This window comes from Schistocerca serialis, chromosome 2 (assembly GCF_023864345.2).
Source record: "Schistocerca serialis cubense isolate TAMUIC-IGC-003099 chromosome 2, iqSchSeri2.2, whole genome shotgun sequence".
In the NCBI taxonomy this organism is placed as follows: domain Eukaryota; kingdom Metazoa; phylum Arthropoda; class Insecta; order Orthoptera; family Acrididae; genus Schistocerca; species Schistocerca serialis.
In genome coordinates, this window is record NC_064639.1 from 905,204,617 (window position 1) to 905,224,223 (window position 19,607).

Genomic DNA, 19,607 nt, shown 5'->3' on the forward strand with positions numbered 1-19,607 from the left:
GCTGGTCTGATATTCCGTAGGCTCTTACTTAGTTTATCGGGCGACAGTGCGGAACTGTATCGAACGTCTTCCGGAAGTCAAGGAAAATAGCATCTACCTGGGAGCCTGTATCTAATATTTTCTGGGTCTCATGAACAAATAAAGCGAGTTGGGTCTCACACGATCGCAGTTTCCGGAATCCATGTTGATTCCCACAGAGTAGATTCTGGGTTTCCAGAAATGATATGATACGCGAGCATAAAGCATATTCTAAAATTCTACAACAGATCGATGTCAGAACTATAGGCCTCTAGTTTTGCGCATCTGCTCGACGACCCTTCTTGAAAACTGGAACTACCTGTGCTCTTTTCCAATCATTTGGAAGCTTCCGTTCCTCTAGAGAGTTGCTGAGAAGGAGGAAGATGTTAAAGAAAGAGGACAAGACACAGTTCAAATTTCGGTGGGTTACAAACGTTAGTAAAGAGCAGCTAAGGCGACACGGCGCACGCGATCAGGACTCACTTGAAGAACTCGAGGCGCTCGGTGACGGAGCTGCGCTGCCAGACGACGGAGAGTCCGCCCACGCGGTCGTTACCCAGCGCCAGCACCACGAAGATGGAGCCCATCAGCACGGCCGCCTGGAACGTGTCCGTGATGATGACGGCGCGCATCCCGCCCTGCAACCCAGAGCGCTGCGTCACCACACGGTAGCCAAGGCTCTGGAGGAGCTGCTTGTAAATCTGAAATCTCGATAAGCAGATTTTGTCCGGTGCATTAGTAACCCTAGCGAGTTTTGCCTCCTGACTGCGACACTGTTTTTTCCAGTGTCGTACAGTAATTGCCGACCCTCTCCGCTTTGTTTCAAGATCTAACCAAACTCTCCCCTGATTGGCCCGCTACCGTTTGGAGGTTCTGCTAAAGGAGGAATCTGCCCCCGCAGCTGAGCTCGTTAACAGACGCCTGTGTGGTGGCGCCCTACTCGGATACAGCGGGTTTTAGTACTGGAAGTGGAAGAACTTTTCACCTACTGTATTCCGCCGGAAAGAGGACAGATGGTCGCGTACAGTTCCTTATAATGAGAGTCTGTGCCAAAGTCAGGGAAGAAATTCCAAACCTCTCCATAATGTCTCTTGGCGTGAGGGCATGTGCTACTGTTGATAGTGATCCGTCCGTTGGATGAGAGCGGTAAGCCCGCGCCTTCCTTGATGTCGCTCTAGAGGAGAGGGTTATGTGCTGCTCTCCCTTCTCTCATCATCATCAAACAACATAAACAGATCACCATACTGTAAATACTTCCATTGCTGTCACCTTCACTCAACAAATGCACCTAAAACACAACTCTCACACAGCACGAGGAGTGAGGCCATTCTGTGCCGTGGTAGGAACGCTAACCAACTAGGTGGCTGGTCCTGCTACTTGGTGTCTCTCAACGAACGATGCCATACGAATTCCCCTTCCAACCCCGAGGAGAAGGCTATGTCGTGGTTCCATCCTGTCCCTTGTCAAGTGTGCACCGTTGCAGCAACTGCAACACAACTCTACGTTCTCTAGAGGCCCATCACACTTATCTCTTATCATGAGTTACGCCAAAGATATTTCCACTACTGGTATGAAAATGCGGCGGAAGTTAGCTCGTGTGCCATTTCGAAGTCTTTTACACTGAAGCTCCAAAGAAACTGGTATAGGCATGCGTATTCAAATACAGACATATGTAAACAGGCAGAACATCGCAATGCGGTCGGCATCGCCTATACAAGACAACAAGTGTCTGGCGCAGTTGTTAGATCGGTTACTGCTGCTACAATGACAGGTTATCAAGATTTAAGTGAGTTTGAATGTGGTGTTATAGTCGGCGCACGAGCGAAGGGACGCAGCATCTCCGAGGTAGCGATGAAGTACGGATTTTCCCGTACGATTATTTCACGAATATACTGTATCAGGAATCCGGTAAAACATCAAATCTCCGACATCGCTACGGCTGGAAAAAGTTCCTGCAAGAATGGGACCAACGACGACTGAACAGAATCGTTGAACGTGACAGAAGTGCAACCCTTCCGCAAATTGCCGCAGATTTCAATGCACGGCCATCAACAAGTGTCAGCGTGCGAACCATTAAACGAAACTTCATCAATATGGGCTTTCAGAGCCTAAGACCCACTCGTGTACCCTTCATGACAGCACGACACAAAGCTTTATGAATTGCCTGGGCCTGTCAGCACCGACATTGGACTGTTCATGACTGGAAACATGTTGCCTGGTAGGACGAGTCTTGTTTCCATCATGAACCCATGGACCTTGCATGTCAGCAGACGACTGTTCAAGCTGGTGGAGGCTCTGTTATGGTGTGGGGTGTGTGCAGCTGGAGTGATGTAGGACACCTGTTACGTCTAGATACGACTCTGACAGGTGACAAGTACGTGAGCATCCTGTCTGATCACCTGCATCCATTCATGTCTATTGTGCATTCAGATGTATCTGGGCAATTCCAGCAGGACAATGCGACACTCCAGACGCCCAGAATTGCTACAGAGTGGCTCCAGGAACACTCCTGGCTTTAAACACTCCCGCTGGCCACTAATCCCACCAGACATGAAGATTATAGAGCATACCTGGGATGTCTTGCAACGTGCTGTTCCGAAGAGATCTCCACCCCTTCGTACTCTTACAGACTTATGGAGAACCCTGCAGGATTCATGGTGTCAGTTCCATCCAACACTACTTCAGACATTAGTAGAGCCCATACCACGTCTTGTTGTGGCACTTTCGCGAGCTCACGGGGGTCCTAAACGATATTAGATAGATGTGTCAGTTTCTTTCGCTCTTCCCTGCCGATTTGGCAGTCAACAGCGCATCACGAAATACCGATGTTGGATATAATAACATGAACAAAGTCTTTCAACTGTGAAGAACAGCGGAGGTTCTCCATCTGGTTGGACGGCCAATCGCGAGTTTCAGTAGTCCTACGAAAAACTTATTACGAATTTTAGTTGTTATGACGGCGGATATATCCAAAGCAAGTCACATTATCGAGTAATTAATTACTGAAGAGAAATACAGTTACATGATGTAAATTGATCAACATTACAAACATGCTCCTTTTCTGACATGAATAATTAATCTGTACATTCATGTTGAGGTCTGTTTTCATTTCGTAGGATTTTATACGTATCCGAATCTCTATTGTTTATTAACTTCCTCGCGGCTAATTCTCTATGAAACATACATTTTTGTCTCTGAAAATCATCAGTTTAGAAAAATATTGTCAATATACGTGGTGCACCGCGTCAGTTTTATAGTTGTTAATATCACAGAAAAAACCACAATTATAATTGCTTTTTTAAAGAATAACTGTAACACAGTGGAAAAAGAAATGCATATTCAAAATTTCAAAGTATATATTACGATAAGGACTGGAATTTAAAACTGTACATTCTTAGGTCCAATGAAGGTGTCCATTTTTGGAGTTATTAAATTTAACAATAACTATGTCAGAACATAAGTATAGTTTACATACTTTCATTTATTAACATTACAGAGAACAAATTCTGTGACAATTCTGTCTTTAAACAAAAATATTAATTGGACAAAAAATGTGATAATTATACTTGATCTCCTGAAGGTAACTAAACATATAGCAAGAGCTGCAAAATAAATTTACTTCTTTATGAAGTTTGTCGTTAGTGAATGGCCATAAATTAAAAAACGCTGTTTATTTCATTGCGGAAAGACGCTTAGAAAAAATTCTTTGTTTCAGAGTAACAAAACACATATGACTGTTCAAACAAACAAGATTTGCTTTGAAGGTATTAATAACGTTCAAGAAGCGTATGTAGCGTTGTTGATATGAAAGATAGATTTTCAGTTCAACTCAAAAAAAGTTAGCAACAAGCAACGAATGCACCTGCATGCAAAATCCGACTGAATGTTATCCTGTTAATGTAAACCAGCATGCGGATAAATTTTAATTAAAGAAACTAGCCTATCTTCAGGCAGTAATTTGTAAGAGTAACATGATGTAGTGATAATTTATGTGGTATCTGCAAACAGTTCAAAATCAGCTTGGTCGTTTCTGACGAAACAGTTGGTGGGAAAGTGTAAGAAGGCAAGTAGGGTGTTGATTCGAAGAAAAAATAAAGGAGATGGAATAGTCTATAGATGATGAGAAGAAACGAGGTAAGAGTTGAAGACAAAGAGAAAGTAGTGGAGAAAAATAGTAGTAAGGAGAGGTAGAAGACGAGAAGGATAGAGGAGCAGGTTGAAGGGGAAGAATAAGAGAACAGAATGAGTACATGAGGAAGAAAATGAGAAAAGAAAAGGAGCAAACTGAATTTGTTGCACTTACAGCACAAATACATTGATACATAGACTGACCTGAGATGAGTAGATGATGCATACTGCGTAGACACAGGTAACGGCCAGGTAGACGTTAAGTCCAGTCACTGGAACATGTGGACACCGTCATGTTAGTAAGGAAGTGTGCCCTACCACACTTGTAACATAGCATAAAACTAAAAATTATCTACTCTTGCGTTGTTACACATCAAGCAGCAGTTTTCCACAAAATGTAAAGTTCTCTTAATTACTGCTACATGGTGTACTTTGGAACAGGATCACTTCAGAGCTACCGTGTAGGCGCAATATCGGGTGCGTCAAGTGATCCTCCCAGTTCATCACAAACAACAAACTATGAACATCAAATGGGAGCTTTGAGTCTATCCCGAGGGGACCAACATTTGCAGCCTCCGAGAATGCAAGTCTCACATTACGTTGTTGTTCCTAATTCTCACTCTTAGTTCCTCTCTATTTCTACTATTTTTTATTCTCATCTTCTATCTGTCCTTCTCCCTCATCGTTCCTCACAAGTCTTCTGTTACACCTCATTACCTGACAGCTAATCCTTTTTCTTCTTCTTTTCTTCCACTCTTAGTTACCCCACTGCTTCTCCTACTGTCTTTTCTTATCTTACATCGATGCCTGCTCCCTATATCCGTCCATTTCTTCTTTCTCTCCATACCTGTTCTCTTTCAACGCTTCCTTTTCTGTTCTTTTCTTCCATTCTCCTCCTCTTGCTTTTCGTGACCCTCACCTTACTTCTACACCATCCCTTTTTCGTCTGTCCATACTTCTAATGAGGTAGTTTTCTATTATTCGAATCTTTTTGCTCATCTGCCTCCTTCTCTTTTTTTCTCTTACGCCTGCTCTAAAAGACACAGTAGACTGAATAAGTACATGACAGGCAATAGATCGCTGGTCTTTGCAAGAATTTTGAAAAACTGAGGAGCTCGATATTAGGATTCCCAACGAGGTCACTAAACAACTCTCGATATGGATAATTTAGGACGAGTAAAAACTGTTTGCCAGATTGAGACCCGGCCCTTAGACATGTCATTCAATATAGCCGCCACAGCACCCCAAAGAGCAGATTCGAACATACGTCGTCAGACTGAGAAAACAAACATCTACAGAGAAAAGTAGTAAGTTCTCTTTTTCTCTTTTTGTGAAAGTCACCAATTAGTTTTAAGAAAATTGTCTTGTTTTAGGCTTTAAAATGACCAGCTCGTGAAGTTTTGCTCTGGCAAAAATTTAACAATCTCGATTAATGTAGTATTCCAGCAATAAAGAGCAAATAAGGTAGGGATGTCTAAGTTACTTGGGCATCAGATTTCTAAGTTATTTGCGCATCACAAATTGTTGAGGGGTTCGTGGCCCCTTATTGGCTTTCGTTTTGAGATTTCCGGCCGACGTTTGCTTAATGATTTTTGCGACGACTTACCAGTGCCGCTGCTGACGCGTTTATTGAAGAAAATTTGGATGAACGGTGTAGCAAACCTGCCAAAACGTTTACATTCAAGTGATTGTGTCATTAGACTAACTCTTAAAATTTGTGGTCGTAGGAACCAGTACCAAGTTAATGTAGTTGTACTATTTGATTCACTGATTTTAAAAAGACAATATTTCTAGATGGCACATACGTCGGGAAATAGTAGTCATTGCTGGAAACAAAGTAGTCAGATTACACAAGTTGACTGTGTAAACAACTGTTTGCCAACAGTCGGGAATATCTGTCACAATCTCAGGATACTTTTATTAAATAATGAAATTTGTTGGCAACAACTGATTCAATTTTAAGATTATAAAAAATTTTCTCAAATACAGTAGCTGCTCGAAAAAAAAGATTCTTGTCCTCCAACGGACGTAGCCTTTACCCAGAAAGGAGTGATTTACACATCCGTAAAAAATTTAAGAAACTACTCATGGAAATAAATTATTCGACAATCAGCAAAAAATATTTTCAAATGAAATCTCTTTTTGCTCTGCTTTTAGAACTTCATTACGTATGACAGAGGATTTCTTGAATAGGGATAATCATTTGTTTTAGAGCCCCATAAATGGCTTCTCATTACCTTTTTTTAATATGTCTGAACAACTTTTGTTCAATCGATAGTTTGCAGTATCAATAGAGGGCATTATAATTGTTTTATTTCCAGCCGATATATCTCCTCGGAATACGCCTAGATTGGATGCAGCTTCTCTTTACAAAATTTAGTTGTGCCACCAAGGCACTAGAAGAGGAAGCTTCTTGACAGATTAATACCGTCCCAAACAGACTCCCCTCGCTAGACAGTAATGCTGTTTGGTTAGGTCACTGTAGATGCAGGTGTGAGGGAGCCGACACGGGGCTTGTTGTCCTGTTGCCGACGTCTGTACAATGGAGATTGTTGATGGGACCTGACAAGTTGAAGTCCCAGCCAGGAATTGTTCTTTTCTAGGTGTCGCAGAAAGTAAACACAAACAATATTACATTGGAACGCTTTTGGAGAAGATATTTATGGGCAAGTGTGGATCTTTTAGCGTGGGAGAAGAGAATTTCACGCAAAAGCAACAAAAGTTTCTAACAAATAATACATTTGGCGAGAAGAAGAATCACAGCTGACCTACCAGACTCACTCCTCCCCGCACTGGCCATGAAGGCCCAAAGGTACCGACCGGCCACCGTGTCATCCTCAGTCCACAGGCGTCATTGGATGCGGATATGGAGGGGCATGTGCTCAGCATACCGCTCTCCCGGCCGTATGTCATTTTCCGAGACCGGAGCCGCTGCTTCTCAATCAAGCAGCTCCTTAGTTTGCTTACAAGGGCTGAGTGCACCCCGCTTGCCAACAGTGATCGGCAGATCGGATGGTCACCCATCCAAGTGCTAGCCCAGCCCGACAGCGCTTAACTTCGGTGATCTGACGGGAACCGGTGTTACCACTGCGGCAAGGCCGTTGGCCCACCAGACTCACGGACATGCAAATAGCAAAATTTTGCAGAACGGTAGTCGAGAGATGCTAGGCTTCATTTTGCTGCTAGGCCTGATGTAAGCCACTTTTGTGTTTTCAGGGAGGCCGAGCAAGACCCTGATGGTGCGTGTAATCCGTGACTGCCGAATATGACAGCAGCCAGCGCAAAACTGCTGACAGACGCTCCTCTCTCATGGCCACAAAGAGAAACATAGCACGATGACCGTGCCGCTGACAGATGAATTGTCACGCCTATTAATGCTATGCACTTAAGGACTCCAATAAAGGTCTGTCTAGTAATCTACTCCCTCTCTCAAAGTAATTAATAAAACTCTGGAAAGTTACCCTAAGATTCGCGTTTTTACAATGGGTGTATTATTCTTTCCTTTCTTATAAACTGGAGTGTGTGACTGAAAGCTATGAGTTGTGTGAGACTAAATTTTATAAAGGGTAGGTTGAGATGGGCTGGGTTGGGGTTGGGTTGTTTGGGGGAGGAGACCAGACAGCGAGGTCATCGGTCACATCGGATTAGGTAAGGACCATCCCGGCATTTGCCTGAGCGATTTAGAGAAATCACGGAAAACCTAAATCAGGATGGCCGAAGCGGGATTGAACCGTCGTCCTCCCGAATGTGAGTCCAGTGTGCTAGCCATTGCTATATAAAGGGAAGCTGCATTCAATCACGGCGTATTCCGAATAGATATATCGTCTGGAAACAAAACAGTTATAGTGCACTCTATTCAAAAGCCCGCAGCTTGTAATGAGTTTGTTCTGTTTCCATGTGTGTAGCTTGTGCAACTTATTCTTTCATTTGTTACTAGCTTAGCGCCGCGTACACTTTATGGTCTAAGTAAGGCCACTGAAGCATTATCTTTACCGAATGCACTTTTCACCAAAAAGCGATTCTGGTAGGTGGAGTGTGAGGTCTTCGTTAATCCTGCCTTTTGAGATCATTTGGTGATATTTCCATTGAAACATTCATCACCCAACACATATTTATTTACCTTTAAGCGAGATAACGAAATCTTTTCATGAAAATTTTCATCCCTATTTCGCCCCCTCAGTGGTTGAATTTGCAAAAATGCTGAAATACATATTTTTTCTGACCAAGAAATCAAATACCAGTCTTCGTAGTTCCTAATTCCAAATTGCGTAAACAGCGACATATTAAAAAAAAAAAAAACTTTCATCCCCTTGTTCACCCCGTACGTGTTTAATTTCGGAAAATCCCTCCTTAAACGATGCCTACAATATACAAGGGCTGAATGAAAAGTAATGCCTCCACCTTCGTTAATTGGGTTTGGATGGGAATATTTCAATAAATCAAACGCAGAAATAATCCTTAGAATGTGATCTTTAGTTACCAATATTCACTTTTTCACATAATCACCAGCCAATTTGTTACATTTCTGCCAACGATGAAAAAGTTTTCTGAAGCCGCATCGGAAGAAGTAGACACTCTGTTCCCGCAACCACAGTCTCACAGTTCTTTCAACGTCTTCATCAGAAGCATAATGATTCCCCGCAGATTGTCTTTCATTATCGGGAACAAATGGAAGTCAGACGGTGCTAAATCTGGACTGTATGGAGGATGCGTAAGGTGGTGAGATTCAGTCTCTGAAGTTCTGCTGTGGCGGCACAGATCTTCCGATAGCCAAGCAAAGCAATTATGTGACCCACACGTTCTTGTGAAATGTCAAATGTCCTTGCAGTTTCTCTCTGAGCAATGCGATGATCGTCCTGAATCAGTCTGTCAACATTTTGCTTGTGAAACTCGGTGGTTGCTGTCACATGACGTCCAACTCTTTGTTCGTCACGCAGGTCAGATGTTCCCGCCTCAACATCTCTAAACTTACTTGCCCAACTATGCACAGTACTCACATCAACACAATCACCATAAACTGCTTTCATTCTCTGATGAATCTCCTTTGGGGTGACACCTTCTGCTGTTAAGAATTCAGTGATTGCACGTTGCTTAAATCGCATTGACCGACCGTCTGCGCAGGATTCCGTACCTTACGCTGTAACAACACAACCGTTCAGTGCTAAGGCTTCCCGCCAACTGGAGCTGTAGGGAAGAGGCTACGGAACAAGCCAGTACCTGCCGCATACCAATGCTGCCAACTGTTGAAGAGTTACGAAGGTGGAGGCATTACTTTCCCGTCAACCCTCGTAATAGCTCTACATTTCTAACCGAGATAATGAAATCGTATCATAAAAATTTTCATCTCCTATTTCACTCTCTTTGGGTTAAATTCCCAAAAACACTGAAACACGTATCTTTTTGTTTCTAGCCGAGAAGTTAAAAACCAGTTTTCATACATGTAGCTTAAAAATGCTTTATCGTTACTTTAATAATGATTCATTTTTCAAAAAAACTTTCATCCCTTGTTTCACCCCCTTAGATGTGGAATTAAAAAAAAAAAAACCTTCAGGAAGCAACTTTGCAAAAACAATGAAACACGAATTTTTGTACTTGTAACAGAGAAGCCAAATAAAAATTTTCTTAGATTTTGCTTTAAAAATGCTTTCAAAATGAAATATTATCATACATTTCATCCCCTATTCATCCCTCTTAGGGATTGAATTTCCAAAAACGCTAAAACACGTATTTTTTTAGTCGAAAAGACAATAATAATGTTCATAGATGTAGCTTAAAAACGTTTTAGTAGTTCTTTAGTAAAGCTTTATTTTAAAAAAAAAACTTTCAGTCGCTATTTGACGGCCTTAGGAGTTGCACTCCGTCCGAACAGGCCTTGAGAGGCCCAACGGTAAAGACCGGCCTCCGTGTCATCCTCAGCCCACAGGTGTCACTGGATGCGGAAATGGAGGGGCATGTGGTGAGCACACTGCTCTCCCGGCCGTATGTCAGTTTCCGAGATCGGACCTGCTATGCTACTTCTCAGTCAAGTAGCTCCTCAGTTTGCCTTACAAGCGCTGAGTGCACCCCGCTTGCCAACAGTGCTCGACAGACCGGATGGTCACCCATCCAAGTGCTAGTTCAGCCCGACACCGCTTAACTTCGGTGATCTGACGGGAACCGGTGTTACCACTGCGGCAAGGCTGTTTGCGCTTTAGGAGTTGATTTTCCAAAAATTCAGAAACATATTTTTTTGTGACCGAGGAACCAAATACCAATTTTTGTAATTCTAGCTTCAAAACGGCCTTTTTTTAAAAAGCTGGGTCGGAGATTTTCTCCGCTCGGGGACTGGGTGTTCTGTTGTACTTATCATCATCATCATTTCATCCCCATCGACACGCAAGTCGCCGAAGTGGCGTCAACTCGAAAGACTTGCACCAGGCGAACGGTCTACCCGACGGGAGGCCTTAGCCACAAGGCATTTCCATTTCCAACAGCCCATGATTCACTTGCATAAAATGCTTTGCTCCAAACCAAGATTCCGAGAAATATCGTCCTCAAATTAAGGCCGATGTATGTTACTAATGGCCTCTTTTGGCCAGGAATGTCTTTTCTGCCTATGTTAGTCTGCTCTTTATCTCGCCCCTTGCCTCGTCCGCATAAGTGTAAATTTACTTTCAAGGTAACAAAATTATTCATTTCGTGTACTACGACGTCCGGAATTTTAATGCTAAGCTTGTCGCAGGTCTGATTGCTGTTGCTCCTCGCGACTTAGGTCTCCCTACGGTTTGCTCTCAATCTGTACTCTGTGCGCGTTAGACTGTTCATCCCATTCAACCGGCCCTTTAATTCTTCTTCGCTTTCGCCGAGGATAGCAATGATAACGGAAGAAAATAGATAAATGTAAAGGTAATATCCGGAGTACCACATGGAAGTGTGATAGGACCGTTGCTGTTTACAGTATATATAAATGATCTAGTAGAAAGCGTCGGATGCTCTTTAAGGCTATTCGTAGATGATGCAGTTGTGTATACCAAAGTAGCAACGCCAGAAGACAGTAAGAATTTGCAGATCGGCCTGCGAAGAATTGATGAATGGTGCAGGCTCTGGCAGTAGACTCTGAACGTAAATAAAGTAAAGTATTGCGCATACAAAGGAAAAGAAATCCGCTGCTGTACAGCTACACCATTGAGCTGGAGACAGCGTCTGTCGTAAAATGTCTAGGCGTAACTATCCAGAGCGACCTTAAGTGGAATGACCATATGAAACAGATAGTGGGAAAAGCGGAGGTCAGACTCAGATTCATAGGAAGGATGTTAAGGAAATGTAACTGATTCACGAAAGAAGTGGCTTATAAGGCGCTTGTTCGCCAGATTCTTGAGTATTGTTCATCTACGTGGGATCCATATCAGGTAGGACTGATAAAGGAGATAGAGAAGATCCAATAAAGAGCAGCGCGTTTCATGACGGGATCGTTTACCTGGCGAGAGAGCGTTACGGAGATGCTAAACAAACTCCACTGGCGGACGTTACAAGAGAGGCGTTGTGCATCAAGGAGAGATTTGCTATTGAATTTTCGAGACATTCGTCTCGCATAAAGACCATGAGGAGAAAATTAGAGAAATAAGACGCAATACAGAGGCTTACCGACAATCCTTCTTCCCATGCACTATTCGCGAGTGGAATAGAGTTGGAGGGCTCAGTTAGTGGTACAGAAATCGCCCTCCGCCATACATCATTCGGTGGCTTGGGGAGTATGATGTAGATGTAGATGTCATCAGTGAATCTTATCGATAGTACCGTTCCATCCTGAGTTGCAGTCGCACTTCTGAACGTTTCTTTTATTTACTTACGTTTCTTATTTGCACAAATTACTTGGTCTTCTATTCTTATTTCTCCCTCTTGGCTCTTATAGCTATCTGTAATTTTTTTTTTTTTTTTTGAGATTCAAACATCTAGCATCATTTTACGCTACAGAACGCGTTTTCTAGGTCGACAAAACGTGTTTGTTACAAACTCACAGAACGTTTTGCTCCACTGTTTTATTTGTGAGATATGCACAATGCGCAAGAAAGATACATGACGCATCTAGATGTCGTCACGTCAGTCTGGTCTGATAGCGCTCTCCTAGTTAGTCTATCTAGTCTGTCCTGTGCAAGTCTCTTCATCTAAGCATAACTACTGCAACCTAGATCTATTTGAGTCTGCTTACCGCATGCAAGACTCGGTCTCTCTCTACAAATTTTACACCCCCCCCCTCCCCACACCACGCCATTACCGAATTCACGATTTCTTGATGCCTCACTATGTCAGTCAAACTGTGTCATAATTTTTTGGTTTCTGCAGTTTCATTCAGTATCTTCTTATTTTTCAATCTGCCCATCTAATGTTGAACAGTCTTCTGCAGCAGGACATTTAAAATAATTGTACGATCTTCTGTCTGAATCGTTTATCGTTCACATTTCAGTTCCTTATAAAGTTACTCCCCAGAGAGATACTTCCAGACAGATACTTCCTGAATTTATAACTATATTTGATGTTAACAAATTCCTGTTTTCCAGAAATGCTTTTCTTGCTCTTGCCAGTCTGTATTTTATATCCATTTTACTTCGCCCATTGTCATCGTCAAATAACGAAACTCGTCTGCTACTTATAGCGTCTCATTTTCTAATCTAATCCTTCAGCATCGTATGATTTAATTCAACTACAGTTCAACTACAGTTTTACCTTTGTCGATTTCAAGACACTCTCCATGCCGATATACTGATCTACCAAGACCTTTTCCGTCTCTTGACGGACTAACAATGTCATCGAAAATCCTTAAAGTTTTAATTTATTCTCCCTGAACTATGATTCGCTTTGTAAATTTCTCCTTGGTTTCGTTTGCTGCTTGCTCAATGTACAGACTGAAAAACACAGGAGGTAGGCTACAACGCTTCCTCGCTCCCTTCTCAAACACTGCTTCCCCTTCACGTCCTTCGACTCTTATAACCGCTCAGTGCCTTGTGCGCGAGTTGCAAAGAGTATCTCACCTGCGCTGAGGGCCAGAGCGGGCGCGTAGACGGCGACGGAGGTGTAGAGCGTCATCTGGACGACGTACATGGCGGCCGCCAGGCTGCGCACGCCGCGCCCGAACCGCATCTCCAGGTACTGCAACACGCCCCACTTTACAGTCTCTGGAAGCAAACTTGGAAAGACACACGTGTAAAACAACATAGGGCTTACAAGCGTACAGTCATATCGGCGCCCGACGTCCGTGTAGGTACCGTACTCCCTCTGCAAACGCGAACTGAATTGTTGATAGCAACAGTTATGGTTATAAAGTAATGAGTATTAGGGTATGACAGCGACCGGACGTGATAACGCCTCATGTGCTATGTCCAATGCGATCTGTTCCAAATGGCTCTGAGCACTGTGGGACTTAACATCTGAGATCATCACTCCCCTAGAACTTAGAACTACTTAAACCTAACTAACCTAAGGACATCACACACATCCATGCCCGAGGCAGGATTCGAACCTGCGACCGTATCGGTCACGCGGTTCCAGACTGAAGCGCCTAGAACCGCTGGGCCACACTGGCCGGCTGCGATCTGTTCCAAACGATCGAATCGGTGCTAAGGGATGTCACATTCAATTACTGGATGTGCGTGATCCGTCTGAAATAAATGCGTGAACTGTTACTTGAATGCATCGCGGGACAAAAAAAGTAAAACTGTATTTCTAATATCTGATTTATGACACAAGGCCGTGGTCCAAGCCATAATTCTCTGCCATCCACTACTGGAGACTTCATCAGAGGCTTTAACGGCTCAGAAAACAGTTACGGAATTAAAACGTTAGGCAGAGAATTTTGCCTTATGCCCGTAAATCAAATATCAGCAATGTCGCAGATAGCGGCCGTGGAAGTTGACAAAAGTGAAGCTCGCACTGGACATCGATGTCAATGTAACTTCATACAAGTACACACCATCGGCGGGTGTTTGAGTGATTAGAATTGCAGTTCTCTGTGACAGGTAGGACTGCCTTCACAGTAGATTAGTGTGGTGAGCCGTAGCGGGACTGGTGCCAGGGCTATCTTTGGTTAGGCACTATCGATTCCCTCTGGCAGAAGTTTGTCTTTGGAGCCTGGGCCGGCTCAGGATATAGCGGGCAGTACGGGGTGGAAAAGGGAGAACAACGTTGGGCACGGCACAGTGAAGTGCGCGTATCAGCGAGACGTTGGAGAGACGACAGCGAGCACGGTGAGCCTGAGTACAGGCGGCAGTTAGGGCTTGATCGTACTGGGGTCAGTAACGGCGGGCCGGCGCTGTGGCTTCTTGGCAACCTCGTGAAGCTATGCATGTACTCGCTTCCGTGAAGGAACACGCTGTTACTATCGTACTAAGCAGCGTCTGGTGTCTTCGCCACATCGATCCAGCAGCTGGCATCAACTGAAGTTCAAATGGTTCAAATGGCTCTGAGCACTATGGGACTCAACTGCTGAGGTCATTAGTCCCCTAGAACTTAGAACTAGTTAAACCTAACTAACCTAAGGACGTCACAAACATCCATGCCCAAGGCAGGATTCGAACCTGTGACCGTAGCGGTCTTGCGGTTCCAGACTGCAGCGCCTTTAACCGCACGGCCACTTCGGCTGGCCAAGTTAAGTAATTCAAGTCCTACCAACGATTAGTGAATATAATTATGATTGCTCTTGCGGCAGCAAAGCGTTGCAGGGACTGTGATGTAATATTTCATGCCTCTTATTAAGTGTTTGCAAAGAGATTAATTCATTTGTGGTTTTTTATAACAAGCAGTTTGTAAAGTTTGCCTGAATGGCGTTTCTTAATGAAATTATTATTTGATTTATGATTGTAATTCTCTTAATGATTTATCTATGATGCAAATAAATATGTTGAAATGAAATGGTCACTGTATGGGTCAAGTCCTTCCACTCCCTTTATATTAAAGGGTAAGGAAATTGCAGTTCAAAATAGAAATAACGTTCCATGTGGTTCGTCTTTAGTGCTGTCACTAGGCCTGGTAGAGAATGTAAAAGAACTGAACAGCGTCAGATTTTGAGTGACCACTGTGAAGGACACAAAGGTGCCCGATACTCGTGTGAGACAGCATTATCAGAATTTCAGTCAGCTTCTAATGGGGCTCGTTGCAGGTCTCCATTTGCCCAACTGGTCGAATCGTACAACATCCAGATTTGTGGGGCATACAGTCGCCATAGTATCCCAATTCTGGACTGCCTGGGAGCGTTAGGGCAGGCGTACTCATCGCCAAGGTTCTGGTCGACCACGTCTGAGCAACACACAAGGGACGATCGCTGCACAGTGCACCAAGCACATCACGACGTCTTCTCATCTGCGCCTGCCGTCTGAGAATGGGCCTAATGGGCACTCAGCGACATTCTGTGTTACCCCGCACCACTCGTCGGAGAAGAACAGCAGCCGGACTAGGGAATTATCGTCCCATGTGACGGCTGCCAATAACACGAGCGTGAAGCATGGACTCCTGATGAGTGGCGCCCACGGTATTCAGCGTTGAGTCACAGTTCTGCACTACCCTGGATGATCAGCGTCGGCGAGTATGACGGCGACCCTGTACATTCTTCCAGTGTTTTGTAGAGGCAGAGCGTTGTTACTTATTGCGTCATGGTGTAGGGGCCCATTGGGTATGAGGTCAGGTCGCGGCTGGTAGTGACTGAGGGAACTCGGGCGTCACGGCCATCCTTTCATTCGACAGTATCGTGGTGCCATTTTTCAACAGGGCGTCCGCACATGGTTTGTATCTGTATGAACTGTCTACTTGTTGTCGAGGTACTCCGGTGGCCAGTAAGATCCCCTGACTGTCCCTGAGAGAACACGCAAGGGACCAGATCGGACGTCAGTGCAAGTAGCCAGCATATCGAGGAGGACCAGTTACAACAGTTGCGGGCCTCAGGAGAAGATAGAATGGCGTTTCGGCACTCATTCGAAACGGCCAGAGGGCGTGCAACGTCTAATGATCAGTATGGTCATACAGCCAATAACTTCATAATTTGACTCGATTTTCTAATCACTGAAAGAAGTTCACATTCCCTGTGAACCCGTGAAATTTCATTTAGTTTCCGCCTCTACTTCTGCTTGCTTGCCTTCTTTTGTCAGACAGTGTATGCAACAAACTGCAACATTTGTTCAGAGAAGAAAAATAAATTGATAAATTGAGCAAAACAGGGCAAACTTCAGTGACGTGTTTTAAGGATATGACTGCTCAAGATAACAGTAAGTTAAGAAAGGATATTACAGGCGAGGCACTTGATGAAACTAAATTGGTAAATAAAACAGTGTTAACTCTGGAAAGTAAAATTACAGGGGAAGTGAAATCACAGTAACTCAGATAAAGTAAAATATGGGCCATATAACTAGAAAGGATAATTTTGAAATTAATCTATGTGGGTTTATTTGCAGTATCCGCGGTTAGAAATGATGTGTATGGGAAGCGTGTTTGATCTTTCAGTACCAGATTGTGTATCATGGAAGCAATTCTTCTCCTTTCAGTCTTACATTTAACGTTAATAACCGTTATCTCTGACAGACAATTGACAGACTCTTTAGATGCATCTAGTTTAATATTTTTGTTCTCACAAAATTTACAACGATATATTTTGTCTTTCAACCCTACGATGGCGTGACAGCTAAAAAGCGCTTAGTTAAATAATAAATGATGTAGAATACTACACAAACCTCACTCTGTTTTTTATTAATGAGAAATATTATTGACTTTCGAGTACGTGTGCCATGTCGTCGTGATTGTGTCGCCCGTGGGAGATAAGAGCACATAAGGTCGTGATACTTCCATGCGAAATTTCGATGTAAGACAAAGTGCACGCTACATGATAACATTTTGCGGTTTTGGTTGCACGTTTGCTTCATAATCGAGTGGTGGAGCCTACATTCATCCCCGTCGCGCCGGCCACGTACGTTCTTGTGAACAAAACTATTGTGAACGGTGTCCGACTCGACGAAAAATAATCATATTCACTGTGAACTCCATACATCAGGAGACATGGCTACTGGCTATCAATTGTTATTAGGAAACGCCGATGGTTAAGACCAACTAACAAATGACACTAGAGTGTGAACTGTCCAGGCCTCCTTTCCGTGTATTTTAAGACGTGGAATTTTACTAGCGGTTCATGTGGTTCATTCTGTAGTAAGGGCTTCCGCCAGACTTGTATACGATAATTAATTATAGGAAATTATGCTGAAGGAAGTGAAGCAGAACTGTAGCCTGTGCCCGATGTTATTCAGTCTGTACATTGAACAAGCAGTAAAGGCAACCAAAGAAAAATTTGGACTGAGAACTTAAGTCCATGAACAAGAAATAAAAACTTCCAGATTTGGAGATGGCACTGTAATTCTGCCATAGACAGCAAAGGACTTGGAAGAGCAGATGCACGAAATGGACAGTGTCTTGAAAGGAGGATATGAGATGAATATCAACAAAATCAAAATAAGGATAATGGAATGTAGTCGAATTAAATCAGGTGATGCTAAGGGAATTAGATTAGGAATTGAAACATTTTAAGCAGCAGAAGAGTTATGCTATTTGGGCAACAAAATATCTCATGGTGACCGAATTACAGATGATATAAAACGTAGAGCGGCAATGGCAAGAAAAGTGTTCGTGAAGAAGAGAAATTTGTTAACTCGAATATAGATTTATGTGTTAGGAAGTCCTTATTGAAGGTGTTTGCACTGAGTGTAGCCACGTATGAAAGTGAAAAATGCACGATAAGCAGTTTCGAAAAAAAGAGAATAGAAGCTTTCGAAATGTGGTGACGCAGAAAAATGTTGAAGATTAGATGGGTCTATCATGTAACTAATGAGGAGGCGTTGAATAGAATTGGGGAGACAAGTAATTTGTGACACAACTTGACCAAAAGAAGGGTCGGTTGATAAGACACATTCTGAGACATCAAGGGATTATTAAGAGAAGGGAAGCGTGAGGGATAATAATCATAGAGGGAGACCAAGAGATGAGTACAGTAACCACTTTCAGAAGGATGAAGGTTGCAGTAGTTATTCGGAGATGAAGAAGCTTGCACAGGATAGAGTAGCATGGAGAGGCGCATGAAACCAACTTTCGGAATGAAGACAACAACAACAACAACAACAACAACACGCTGTAGGTGGAAGAGGAGTACGTGGCTGAGCGTGTCGCAGCAGATGAGGTATGTGAACACTGCAGACACCGGTCATCAACACAGCGCGTGTTCGCCAACCGTATTCCGCATACAGATCATAGTCAGATGCTGAATGGAACGAGTCTGGCAATCAAAAGAGTATCATAACAAAATCTTATCACAAGACCTCTCACAGTTATTTCCCCTTAAGATCACGAAATTCGAATTGTCACAGAATTTTTTTCCGCAGTGTTATGATAGCTTTTACATACCCTCAGCCGCGTGTTCGGTGCGGCACACATGCAGACTGATCTAAAACCTTTTTTGAGATTCTAGGTAACATCACGCTAACTGGTTAGGTCAGTGTAGATACAGGTAGCTGGAGATGCAAAGTACGAACCTCGTAGGCGGAGGTGACCTCGACAGCGCGATAGACGGGCAGGTAGAGCTGCGAGGTGAGCGGCACGACGATGAGGAAGGCGACGCACGACATCCAGAACTGCGTGCCGTGCAGGTACATCTCGGAGGTGTTGCCCAGCAGCTCCACCGCCGTCACGAAGCTGCGACGGCCAGCCGGCCACACGACAAACGCTCACACTCCGCACGGCTTACGCTTACACTTGTACAAATACACTATAACAATCTAAGAGAAAAAAAGGCGCACTACGAAGGAATTATCCGAATGAGATGGAAATCTGTAGGTATGCTGCACATGTTCAGACAAACAGACGATTGCAATTTCAAAAACTGGATGATTTATTCAACAGAAAGAGGTTCACATATTGAGTATTGGTCCATGTCTGGGTCTTATTCGGTTTGGCATTGATTACTAGAGTTGTTGGCTATCCTCGTGAAGGATGTCGTGCCAAATTCCGTCCAACTGGCGAGTTACATTCTCAAAATCCAGAGTTGGTTGGAGGACCATGACCATAACACTCCAAATGTCCTCAATCTAGGAGAGATCCGACGACCTTGGTGACCAAGGTAGGTGTGGTGTGCGTACTGTAAGATGGCTCTGAGCACTATGGGACTCAACTGCTGAGGTCATTAGTCCCCTAGAACTTAGAACTACTTAAACCTAACTAACCTAAGGACATCACACACATCCATGCCCGAGGCAGGATTCGAACCTGCGACCGTAGCGGTCTTGTGGTTCCAGACTGCAGTGCCTTTAACCGCACGGCCACTTCGGCCGGCTGTACTGTAAGACCTTCGGTACACACACCATCAGATTATTTGACTTGTCGCTCTAACCAAGTAGGCGAGTGTCAGCAATATGTCTCGTGGTCTTATCGTGGCGTGCTTATCTTCTGCCGTTAGGTCAGAC

The 19,607-nt window shown here is 43.6% G+C and overlaps 1 protein-coding gene and 1 pseudogene across 1 annotated transcript in view; both read right to left on the reverse strand.

The window, feature by feature from the left end:
* Positions 1–19,607, reverse strand: part of LOC126458258 (sodium-coupled monocarboxylate transporter 1-like) — a 118,890-nt gene that overhangs the window by 61,914 nt on the left and 37,369 nt on the right. Inside the window, exons 5-8 of the mRNA XM_050095176.1 lie at positions 18,681–18,840; positions 13,155–13,272; positions 4,351–4,418; positions 502–656 (exon numbers count right to left, since the gene is read on the reverse strand). Coding sequence (XP_049951133.1) covers positions 502–656; positions 4,351–4,418; positions 13,155–13,272; positions 18,681–18,840 — 501 coding nt within the window. The remainder of the gene's footprint in view (positions 1–501; positions 657–4,350; positions 4,419–13,154; positions 13,273–18,680; positions 18,841–19,607) is intronic.
* LOC126458658 (5S ribosomal RNA) lies at positions 7,135–7,252 on the reverse strand (annotated as a pseudogene).